The 12,735-nt window shown below is 36.6% G+C and overlaps 1 protein-coding gene across 2 annotated transcripts; it reads left to right on the top strand.

Moving 5' to 3' along the window:
- Positions 1–3,779: 3,779 nt before the first annotated feature.
- On the top strand, positions 3,780–10,833 carry LOC122648878 (F-box/LRR-repeat protein At3g48880-like). Of its 2 annotated transcripts, none has more exons than XM_043842171.1 (3): positions 3,780–3,832; positions 9,603–9,983; positions 10,087–10,833. In XM_043842171.1, exons 2-3 carry the CDS (start codon positions 9,625–9,627, stop codon positions 10,691–10,693), a joined length of 966 nt encoding a protein of 321 aa, XP_043698106.1. In that variant the 5' UTR covers positions 3,780–3,832; positions 9,603–9,624; the 3' UTR covers positions 10,694–10,833. The 2 variants fall into 2 exon arrangements, with proteins under 2 accessions (XP_043698106.1, XP_043698105.1); XM_043842170.1 differs by lacking the exon at positions 3,780–3,832 and adding an exon at positions 7,282–7,640 and having other exon boundaries at positions 9,605–9,983.
- Positions 10,834–12,735: the final 1,902 nt, after the last annotated feature.

A 12,735-nucleotide genomic window follows, 5' to 3' on the forward strand; every position in this document is an offset into this window, starting at 1 on the left:
TATTTCTTTGAAATTGCTCTCTGAAGCCCAAACCCCATTGATTCTCCATGGCTAGAAGATATCAGAAATGATGGACCAGTTCGAGAAACAATCTGTGAACATAAAGGTTCAGGCAGAGAGGAAGAAGACAACGAAGAGAGATCTAGAGAGCATGGGCGTGGCGGAGTTGGCGGTGCTAGGGCAAAGCAGAGGCGGCGGTGGCGGAGTTGCAAGGAAAGGGGTGGGGTATTTTAGGTTGAAGATGAAGGAAGGGTAGTATTGTAAATTTAATTATAATATTTTAGAGGGTAAAATAGTATTTTCACATCAATAACTAACGGCAGACTAACACCGTTACTGTAGAGGGGGTAATTTGAGTTTTTTCAAAAATCAGGGGGTGATCTGAGTTTCGATTGAAAACCAGGGGATGATCTGTAATTTACCCTTGAAAATTTGATGTTGGCCCTAACACCAAGCCAAGGATGACACACTTGGTTGCGTTAGAGAATATAGCATACGATTTTCAAGAGGTTTTGCATAATCTACACCTCGATAAAAAGACGAATTGAGCCCACTGCATTCGACACCTGCATAGTATTTTCCTTTAAAGGGAGCGAGTTTTCTCGTTAACCCAAGTAGGAAGGAATCTCTGGTTGGTAAAAATTTGCATACTCGATGGCAAGCCTTATGGGGCTGAAATTTGGGGATTTGGATCCTTTGTGGCCCGGGGTTGAGTGGCCATCATGCTGCACTCAACTCTCAGGCTGCCACGTGGATTTCATACTGATCCAATGTAAGGTAGATAAGCTCCATTAAAAAATTATTGTTCAAAATTAAAAAATGTCAAGCCATCGAGGAGCTCGTCTACTAACACCATCGAATCGACATGAAATCCATGTGGTAGCCTGAGAGTTGAGCGCACCATGATGGCCGCTCAACCGCAAGCCACAAAGGATTCAAATTTGGGGGACAAGTAGAATCCTGGTCTTGCTAACATGTCAAGTTTCTATTATTAAGGAAGTTTGACACATTACCAATTAAACCATTTTCAAAATATCTAATTGTAAGATGCCGTATCATCTTTTCATATGGCAAAAATATAGTCACATTGACCAAGAATCTTTTTACATTTAAGAAACATGAATCATTTTGTTACCAAAAAAAATAAGAATCATTTGTAATACGTCCCAATTATATCTTAGCGCACACATTTTATACATAGAATTATTAATTACTGAATTCCCATTTGAATACATTTTATACCTTTAGTAGCAGAGGATTTCTTTTTCCTCTATAGAAGAATGTGTCCAACTGTTAGGGTCCCGTATCTCTTTTCAGTCTATTATTATCCAAAAAGTTCATAGGGATATATGTACGATAAGTATCAATTTTTCTTCAATTTGTGATCTATTTGTGAAGCGCCTCTCGCTTCTTGTTGCTTTTATAGAATTTTCTTCTCGTATGATCAAATTGTCACCCATTAATATAAAACCAACATTATTTAATTATAAATTTAGAGCAATACAATTGTATACTCTTGAAATTCTACTAATTCACCTGTCATTACTTCATCAAAACCATGAATATGAGGAATGTCATCGTCTACTTGAAGTACGGTACCGGTGTTCACAATCTTTATTTCTCTATTATATTGCTCAATACAGATAATATTATTAATTTCGTGGACTCGAATGATTACCATGAGTCTTTCTTAATTCTTTTTCGAAAGTTAAAAAAAATAAAAAATGCTTACAGTAGAAGGGGCTGAAGGGCTAATCATTCGGCCAGCTCACGTTCTAGCCAATAGAGCTCATACATCTAAATGTGTAAATACGGTAGTGGGTAAAACCATAGAGCTCTGCCTTTTTTAATTTTGGGCTGATGTTTTCTGTGCCACAACCCAGTTTGCGCTCAGACACATGGGCATACCATTAAGGGGCTAGGGTGATCATTTTGCCCACCCCTATGAGTCTGGGCGCAGCTTGCACCCTGGCACAGAAAACATTTGGTTTATTTTTATGATAGAAAACGCCACCAAGTAGAGATTTTTTCTCTATTTTTATACGTATTTTTTTTATTATTTAAAAAGAAAAAACCTATTGGTGCCTATTTTTATTTTCTCTGACACTCGCTGACTTGCATGGTCTTTATCCAACTTCGGGTTACAATTGGATTATAACTTCGTGTAACAAACACTAATTGACTAATATACCCTAATTTTTGACTAATTGGGTGTGGGTTATACTAATGGAGGCCCATCATTATATGAAGCCCACAAAAATGTAATGTATCTCTTAATTTTGTTGTTAAATATATCTTTTCAATATATATGAAACACAAGCCTTTGAATGCTTAAAAACGATGGGGTGTTTGGATTCTGATTGAAAAAGTTAAAGAATTAGAGGTAAACCTAAAATGACTCTGGAAAAGTGATGAGGAAAGACTTGTATAATTTAGGATTAGTAACAAGTCCGATTGAATAGAATTGATTAAAGAAAAAAAAGATACAAAAAGATACATATAGCCGATTCCATTTAGTTAGGGTAAGGTTGAGTGGATTTGAGTTGAGTTAAATATATGTGCTTTCATGATCATGAATTAGGTATCGGTATCGTTATCGTATCGTTCGTACCTATTGATACATGCAAGTATTGCTAGTACCCAAACTGATACAAATTGAGAGTATCAGCCAAAAAATTATTTATTTTTTAATTTGAGCCTGGCAAGCTGATATTGACCCATTGACCCAATACGAGCTGATCTGTATCAGTAACATATTGGTATAGGCGATAACTGATACATGCACCGATGCTAGCTGATTTATATAAGTACCATATCGATATAGGCGGTGACCGATACATGCACCAATACCGAAACCTATCATTATTGATGCTTTTTATGAAAATAGTGGAAATCATGAGCATACACGAATTGAAATTTAGACCATAGTTACAATATATAAAAAGAGTAAGGGATGAAAAAATGTGGGATATTCAAAATAAGGATGTAAATGGGATATTTAAAAATCTGAATTCGATTGATATCTATATTTGTTTAGGGTATCCAGATTTGAATTCAAATAATCTAAACAAAGATTTATCCGACCTGCATAGATATCCAACTAATAATAAAAATTTAAGTAGTTAATGATCTTGAGAGTTTTTGAAGATTCAACAAGTTCTAAAAAATAAGGAAATGAGAATCACGAGACTAAGAAAATCGAGAGTGAATCGTATCCACTAGGGGAGGAAGGTCCAGGTTATATAAATCATGGATTTAAAGTTTTAAACAAACAGTCAAAAATTCAAATTTGATTCACATCCGTATCTATTTAGGGATATCTGTGTCTAGGCGAATATTCAACTCTAATCAAGACAAAGCAGACATGTTAGGCTGGGATTTATGATGGTTGAGAAATGCCCAATTGTTCTTGTTATGGGCTGTGGGCCTTCATAAACCAATGGGCTTGCATTAAGGCCGACAAGTGCGCGAAAGTGCAGGGGTTTTCTCCTCCATCCGCATTAGTCCGTTACAAGTGGAGTTTTCCGTAATTTCAAGTGGTGGAATTCTTTAGATTTTAGATTTCAGGACAGGGAAAGAAAGAAAGAACGTCAGAGAGGAGAAGATGGGTTGAAACCTCTGAAGGTAGCAGGTAAGTTCTTCGAAATGATCATAAAAAATCTATATTATTACCTGCCTCAAATTTCACCTTTTTTTTAAAAGTAATTTGAATATATTTCCTCGCGTATCCTAAATAAGCGATTTCTGGTAGGTGAAGTTGCCGATTTCTTCTAGAATTGTAGTTAGAGTATTTGTCTCCAACCAAGCACAGTTACCAGTCAGACTGAAGAAGGTACACGAAAGGCTGAAAGACACTATTTTTATCATTTTGTTTCAATTCATTTATTAGAATCATTTTGATTGAACTTTTCTTTGAATCCTCCAATTTTGTTTTTCAAAAGATCCAAGTTTGGAAAAGATTTAGATCGGAATGATTTTCATAGGTAGTATCAGAAGTTGCCACTAGTAATGGTTGGGAAGATCTATTAATCATAAAAATGAAAGCTTTGTAAAAGATTGGATATCTCTTTGGTTGTGGATTTTACATCTCTTGTTCTTTTGCGGGAATAGAAATCATAGATCGTTGTCGTCACCATGAAAATGCGGAAATTTAAAATGGTTCATTATAATGGGTTCGAAATTTAACTTTTCCTTTTAGGATCTCGACCTAAATGCTTAGATTTTGACATGAAATCGATTACACAGATGCTTAGAGAGAGAGCATAGCTTTGTATGCAACGAGCAAAGGTGGACTTGTATTGTTTTGGGAATTTGTTAGGACTTTGCTAATTTGGAGTTGCATGTTAAAACATAGATAATTTTCTTTTTCGTCCAGAATATATTAGAGGATTTGCAGGTTACAGTAAAGCTAAATCCATGTCTTTTGCAATTTGCTGGACTTAACCAGAATTACTTGTACTAATGAGTTCAGACTGTTGACCTTCAAGAGGTCCTATGTTATACCACTTCATGTGTTAAAGTTTTAAATTCTACGTTGAGGATGGTAGATTCTATTCCAAATATTTTCTATTAATGCGTATTTGCTGTGATGGGGATTCCTTACTAGGGGAGTGTTAATATAAGAATACAATGAACACATTGTATAAAATGTGCTTTGCACCCTGATTAGATGTATGAAGTAAGGTCTGATCGATTTTGTGTCTTACTATCCTTTCAATCGCCTGGAAAGTTCAATGGTTTTCTCAATTTGAGTTTCTGTTGAATTTGACTGCAGAGATTTACAAGAAAACGTTTGATACATCTAATCAGGGTGGAAAGTACATTTTATAAAATGTGCTTTGCACCCTGATTAGATGTATGAAGTAAGGTCTGGTCGATTTTGTGTCTTACTATCCTTTCAATCGCCTGGAAAGTTCAATGGTTTTCTCAATTTGAGTTTCTGTTGAATTTGATTGCAGAGATTTACAAGAAAACGTTTGATACTTTAGACATACAAGTAGCTCAGGGAATGATCTTAAACAATCTCCTGGGATTCAGCAGTAAGTGGGACCTTACCAATGCAGGGTCCCACTTATGGCTGGTATCCTTGCTCTCACAATACATTGTGCATGCTGTATTAGTCCTTGCTATTATAGATTTTGGGTATTTCTTCACTCTCCCTAGTTTCAGGTGACATAATGTCCTTAAAAACCACAAATGCTGCATATTAGTTCATAGTTTTGAGCATAGTTGTCAAGGCATCGCCTAGGCATCCAAGCGCCTTGGTCACCTAGGCACCTTGTTGGTGTCGCCTCGCGTCCTAGCCCCCTCTAACACCGTGGTTTGCCTAGACTCCATGACAACTATGGTTTTGAGAGTTTCTATACCTTGGGTTTCATATCATCGGGGGTCTTTCAGTGCTAGGCCTAGATATTACACCTTTTGGCCTGCTCATCAACTTCTCCTATCAATGCAAGGCTTGTCTTTTCCCTCTCCCGCTCCCCTTTCTTTTACTGATTTGGCATGATTTCTATTTCAATTTCGGATTGATTTCATGAAATAGTCAACAAATAGATTTTTTGTCAAAAAATTGAAATTGTTTTGGTTGTATCAATATGAAATATTTCAAGAATAACAAAATCCATTTGATAGTTCAATTTTTGAGAATAGATTCTCTATATTTCTTTGGGAAGGGTGGCGGTGAGACCATTAGGAGAAGGGTGGTTTTTCATTTTTAACTTGAAATTACTACTTTGCCCATCAAATTAACAATGTGTTCATTAAAGAGCAAGAGTGAAATCAAATGAAATAGAAATTCTGAAACAGCTCCTTAGTTATTTCATGATTTCTATTCCACTTGATTTCTATTTCACTGAAATAAGGTGCAAAAATCAAACCAAACAATTTCCGAAATAGAAATCACCCCCTAAAATTGAAATAGAAATCATACCAAATCAGGCCTTAGTCTCTCCATAAGATCAAGCTAGAGCTGACCTGGTTTGTATATCTTGATGTTATCTTCATCAAGTGGATGTTTCATTTACTGGTCTGAACCTTTTGCCTTTGTGTTTTGATGTTTTGCACATGTCTTATTGTCCAAGTTATGATTTAATTTTTTTAATTGCTTCCAATATGGGATATTAAAAAACAGTTCTGCCTTTCCTAGGAGGACGATCTAAATTATCTTAGTGTAGTAATTCTCTCCTGTGTAACTGTTGGACATGGCATCGATTTGATTTTCTGAGGCCTGCACTTGCTTCTCTATGGCATTTGCTAGGGGTGTCCTAGTCTGCAGAACATTGTCTATTATTACTGCTAACTACTTGTATTTGTCAAACCATGATTTCTTTCAGGGATTGTCTGGAAAGATCAACAGAACGAAGTTTTCTGGAGAAACCTCAGGTTAGCTACACTAATCCTTCAACTCTGCTTTATTTAGGGCTGCATATTTGAATTCATCTGACATGTCTGTGTAAACAATTTTGTTATGATTCAATGGATGTTTCCTGCTGGAAGTAGGCTTTTCTTTATAGGGATGATTTAGGCATAGGACCATACCTGAAACCAATAAATGTGTGAATATACGTGAAAGTTCTTTTTCTTATGAGGATTAGTGGAAGCTAAATTTTATGCTTTAGGTGAAGGATGATAAACAAGCAGAAAAGGAAATTAGAAGAATAAAGACAAGTAACAAAGTGAGTCTCACTGTTTTAACCTTTCAAAACAGGAAGAGTCTCATCAATTTAAAAGGATTTAATAGGCAGAGTATCATCAGCTCACCTCGTTGGTGAGCAGCCATACCTGAAACAAGCATCAATCTTGGTAACCACGAGAACTTATATTCAAATTCAAGTGGAAATTGAATCAGGGCTTTGTTTCGGTGTGGAAGTGTATATCATAGGTGAGCGGATATAAGTTCTTTCCTCTTAATATTTGAATTTGAAGTTGGAAGCTCTTGAATCCTAACCAGGTTCCGAGTTTATTTGGAACTAAATAAGGATTCAAGTGGAATACAGTTTTGGAAACTAAATAAGTCAAAATACAGATGGTTGCTGATGAGGTGAAAAAATATTTATGGACTGAGAAAAATCCAGATTGGGAGTGGGTACAATTGGCTGAAGATGCAGTTCTGCAATCTAGACCCCTCTTGAGGCTGCTGGTCCTGGCCATGGGTTTGAACTGATTAAGGTTGAGTGTCTTCAGGTAGTCCAAAACAAACCCTTGATTCGAAGAAAGAAAGAAGATTTGGAAGTTGATGTAACTTTTATTAACAAAAGTGCAAACCCATTTGTAAATACTGGAGCAGTAACTTAAGGTTGGAAGACAACAATCTCTGCTCCATATATGGTATGTGCCTATTGTAGCTCAAAAGCAGGTTTAGTCTCTTGATTTGAAGAAAAAAAGTAATCTTGATAAGTTGTGTAAGATTTATTGTCTATTGTGCAAGCCCTATAGTATCTTTTGTAAATACTGGAGCAGTAACTTAGGTTTGGAAGGCAACAATCTTTTCTGTGGGTATGGTGTACACCTATATGAAGGACTATAATCTTACATGAGGATTTCTTTAGATCCATACATAATACTGGGGGAGGGGGTAAGCTTCTGGAACAATGCTTGTTGCAGACCTACTTCTTTCACTAGCTCGTTGATCATCAGAACTAGTGAATCAAAGATGTGAAAGATTTATAGGTCCTGCCATTTGGAATCAATGTTCTTGAGAAACCTGAATAACTGGGAAAAGGATTTCTCTTCTGAACTACCTGATTTGGAAAGGCTTTTCTACCAAAAGAATGATATAGTAAATGTGTTTCGGGGGCAGAAAAGGAACTATCTCAAACTAATCATCTCTCATGGATTCTGAGTTCTGACCTTCCATGCTAGCTTGGGACTCCTCTGGAGCCATCTTTTTCTAGATTCACATGCGGAAATTATAAGAGTGAATATCTAACCTCTTGGTTATATAATCCAAGTGTTTTTTTAGGGGGGGGGGGGAGTGTGGGAGAGGAAGTCCGTGTTAGTCTATTGAACCATTAGAAAAGAGTGGGGCAAGAATGTTTTTGAAATGTTGCACTAATGGTGGTTATTTGATTTTAGCCTGCACTGCTGCTGATTTATGGGTATAATTTGCACAAATCTTGTCAACAATTCATTTGCTTATTAGAGGGATTTTGCTTTTCATAGCAGTGATTGATACGTAGACTGGACTTGATCAGACCTAAAGTTCAAACCATTTCAGACTGGACTTGATCAGACTTAAAGTTCAAACCATTGACAGCTAGCCATCTGTTTGGTCAGCTCCCTTTTGACTTGAATGGTTTATTCAGTCAGCTGTCATTAGGGACAGCTGTTAGGCCCTTCACTAGGTTGTCAAAATGAGGAGTAGAGATGATCTAGCAATAAGATTGACTTGGATCTCCTCAGATTGTTGTGCTATCTGGCAAGAAATTACTCCATTATAAGTGCAGCTGGGTTCTGTTAACGAGTGGGTTATATCTTATCTCTCTCTCTTGGGGTGAATCAGTAAGAGTAATCCTTTGGTTTGTTTGTTAGACCCTGTTCATTCATGTCAGTGATCTATTCTTGGCTTTTGAAAATAGTGTCTTGAGGATGCCTTTGTGGAGGGCATTTATGGATCCACTGACTGGGTCCTGTTATTGGTGATTTAGCACATATTCAATTTAAAGATATGAAAGATTATGTCAAACGTGTTCTTTTAACCTGAACAAAAAGTTTCCTCACCTCTCCCCCTTGAATCATACAAGTAGGTTACAGCCTCCTTACCATGGGCATGCTAATATCTTCTTGAATCAACAACCCTGAGTTAGAGGCTCCTCGAATCCATTAATAAACTACCAACCACGTTGCTCTCTGATTTTTCATCCCACCGCACATGAAATACAGGGTATAGAAGGAACTGGCATTTGGGTGTACACCAATGTACATTTGTCAATTGTGCAGGTGTATTATATGTCAAAAATTTGGGCTGAGAATCATTATTTTGCTCAAGCTTACCCCCATTCATATCAATGATGCAACATCTTAGGTGTATTTAAAAAAACTAAAATTGGAGCTCATTTTACTGATGCCTGGTAAGTAGTGCAAGGGACTGCCTTAGTTCCATTTACTGTAGTGCCTAAAAATCAACTTAGCTCCATTTTCTGTAGATCCTAAAAATTTTGATCTTCTTTCTACCAAAAAAAAAAAAAATTTTTTTTTTTGATCTTCGAGTTTTATTATATAGGTTCTTGCAATAATGAAGTCTTGTCATTCTTAATGACTTGAATGATGTCCTTGGTAGTGCAGGTGACCACATTGCAATTATCTATGTTGTGGACAAATATGACTGTTCTTGTTTTTTGCTTATGTATCTTTTGCATGATATATTTATTTACTTTTTTTTCTGGGAGAAGACAAGAGTTATTAACCATTCAACCAGCATATTTGAATTTTTCTTTTCCCGCATGGACTTCATAAACAATTGTACCAATTGCCTTCTGTTTTTACATATTTTTCCTTTTTCCATTCATTTATGACCTAGTTAAATAACTAACTTTTAAGGTCTTTTTCTTTTCTTTTATTTTAATATATGTCCTTAAACTTTATAAAGAACTGTAATTCCTATCAGATCTTTGAGTAGTGTTAAAGATGATAGAGGACGACTCATCAGAGAGGAGATGGGAGGAAATGGAAATTGATATCCTGGTGAGGATATTCAAGACATTTAACATCATTGAACTGACTTCAGGCATTTCCAGAGTTTGTAGTACATGGCGCTTGGCTTGTTCTGATCCAATGCTTTGGAAGACTCTTGATTTGGGGTTATTGAGGTCTAATTACATTAAAATCCCTGCAGCACCATTTGTTTGGGTGTCTGATAGCTCTGATAAGAGATTGATGCGGTTGTTGAAGGTTGCACTTGGTCTCAGCCGTGGATCCCTTACTTGTTTGATTTTCCATTTTCATCTGTATCTGAAAGACGAGCACTTGATCTATACAGCTGAAAGGTATTAGGCATCCACTTTGAAACAAATTCTATCAAATTGTTAATGTTCCAGAGTTTTGATTGTGTTTATGGGAGATGGAAAATTAACAGGCTCCATATTGCAGGTGCCCACGGCTCAAACGGCTGGTTCTCCCAGCTTGGAATCGAATTACAAAGGGTGGAATCTGTAAGGCTGTCCGCATATGGGAAGATCTTGAATCACTGACAATGCCCAGCATTGCCTATCCCCCTTACATCATGGAGGAAATTGGTAAGAGCTGCAAGAATTTCACTGAGCTCAAGCTGATGGGCTCTTGTGACGTCCTATTTGCATCAACCTTAGCCACTTGGCTTCCCAAGCTGAAAGTGTTGAGCTTGCGGTGCTCTATGTTGACCATGGAAGCTTTGATCTTGATCTTAGACTCCTTGATGGATTTGGAGGTGCTCAATATCTCTCACTGCTTGTTGCTAGAAGTCCCTGAGCCCCCAGCACCCAAAAGAGTTCTTAGAGAGCTTGATGAGACAGTCATTGAGAAGGCATCCCGGTTACGAGAATTCTACACTTGCCAAGAAGATTCGTGCCTCATGTGTCAACGTATGAAAGATGATGAAGGTATCATTAGATGGTACAAGTACGAGGAGTGGTCGTGGCGCATGGACGAAGTCAGCTGCCTTTCACTTGCAATGGAGCAGCATGTTGAGGTTGGTGGTGGTAGTATTGTACTAAGCTAATGAGGGATCTGAAGTAACATCTAATATGGTCTATGTATAATTTACATACTTGTTTACGAAAATAAATGCTCAAGCCAGTTTTCCTTCATGGCCCATGTACAACAAAGGGAAATAATGTCTTCTTATGCTCTTTCTTTGTACCACAGATATCTTTCAGCTGCTACTTCCAATCATGTTAACAGTGATATGAGACATCGATCAGCTTTAATTAGGCTGCATAGACTCGCACTTTTATTTTGATGAATTCGGATCATATCCCCGTACGTGGAGAGTAATGACTCTTCATGTTCCTTTTTTGTGATAGCATGTGTCTTTTTTGGAAAATACTCAAATCCCTCCTTGTATTAGACCCCAATATGACAAATTAGTCCCTACCGCTAGTTTTATGTTGTTAAGTGATGATATCAGCCAGTTAAATAAATTTAAATCCCTAAATTACCTTTGATATGCAAACATAGATTTTGAAAAGTAGTGTTATAAATTTAATTCTAATGTTTTAGTACAAGGGTAAAATAGTCCTTTCACACCAATAACTAAAAGCAGACTAACATCGTTACTGTAGAGGGTGGACGGATGAGTATTTTCAAAAATCAAGGGGTGATTTAAGTTTCATTTGAAAATCAAGGGGTGACGTATAATTTATCCTTAAAAAGATAATCAAACTGTTAACTTTAGAGGTAGCGTTGAAGCTCATCAGAGAAGTTATCCAATCTTGAATGGAGGTAGAAGTATAGACGAAACTGTAAGTCTAGCTACTAACCAAAGACCTCGTAATAGTGGGCAGTGAAGGGATAAGTGATCTAAGTGATAGATGCTAAGTGACAACATAATGGACAAGAAGATTTGAGATTAAATCCTAGTCTTGTAGAAGACCAAATTAATGGAATTGATAAAATAGCATTAGCTATGTTGGACGACCACCATAAAAAAGAGAGTTATAATTGCTTTTCAAAATTGACCTCTTGAATCAATCAGATTTGCTATTGTAATAGGAGTAAAAGAAAGAATAGGGAAAGAAGCTGGAGAAGGGGGAGGAAATCCTAGAATCCAAGGATTCTGTCTAAAGATTAATACTCCTATTATATCTGACTCTGATGATTAAGTCTTTAAGGAGCGCATTTCGAGATCTAAAAATAGATTTCCAATCCTATTGAGACTTTTAAGTGACGTTCACTCTTTAAGTCATTAGTATATGAATTGAGTTTGAGATGGAAATCATGAACTCTTAAAGCTGTCTTCTTATTTATATATATATCAATATCTTTATTTTGGGCTCAACAATACTATATTATGTATGATGAAGCTCTCATTTTCTTAGAGAAATTCTCATTGTCTTTGTTAAAGTACATTTGGAATGATCCTACGGATATTTCAAATGTTGTTTAATAAGGGAAGAGGAGTTTAATAACTGGAAAAAAATCTTTTCATCACAATTTAAAAAAAAAATAAGAAAATAATTTTCTATCCAGGAGTGTGGTCTATGCTAGTACTTTAACGTGTCTATCTCTCTCATCTTCAAAACAAAAGGCATAAATGTCTTTTGATATGAGGAAAAGATGGGGACTCATGAGAATACTGGCACAAGCCACACTAAAACCTTCTCTTGTCTTTGACAAGATTCTCTTCATCCGCTACTACAAAACAAAAACCTTCCCCCACTGTTAGAAAAACTTAGTTTCTCACAAACTTTGTAGTCAACACAAGCTTTATTCAATAATCACTCATCAGGCCCACACTTAAAAAACCCCCACGTCGCCATATTCCCTCTGCCATATTTTATTATGGTAATAAAAGGGGTCAACCTCATCTCAGCCATAATTAGAATAACTAGCCGTTCGATATACCAACGACAGATGAGTTGGCAGCCATTGACTCCTATATGATAATAGATCTGAATCTAATGGCTGATATCTAAGCCACAGATGTCGAGCTCTGTAGTTATATACAGGCTTAGACATCCTCCTCCGAACTCGAAACTCAGAACCTGGAACCCAGAACCCGGAAGACATCATGACCTCCGACATTATTGGTTAAGACTCGTA

The sequence above is a fragment of the Telopea speciosissima genome, chromosome 1, assembly GCF_018873765.1.
Source record: "Telopea speciosissima isolate NSW1024214 ecotype Mountain lineage chromosome 1, Tspe_v1, whole genome shotgun sequence".
NCBI classification, from domain to species: Eukaryota; Viridiplantae; Streptophyta; class Magnoliopsida; order Proteales; family Proteaceae; genus Telopea; species Telopea speciosissima.

What these genes read in the sequence shown, in the direction of transcription:
- LOC122648878 (XM_043842171.1), top strand. Translation starts at nt 9,625, where the DNA reads ATGATAGAGGACGACTCATCAGAGAGGAGATGGGAGGAAATGGAAATT. An exon ending in TTGATCTATACAGCTGAAAG is followed by an intron (nt 9,984 to 10,086) that starts GTATTAGGCATC and finishes TCCATATTGCAG; the next exon opens with GTGCCCACGGCTCAAACGGC.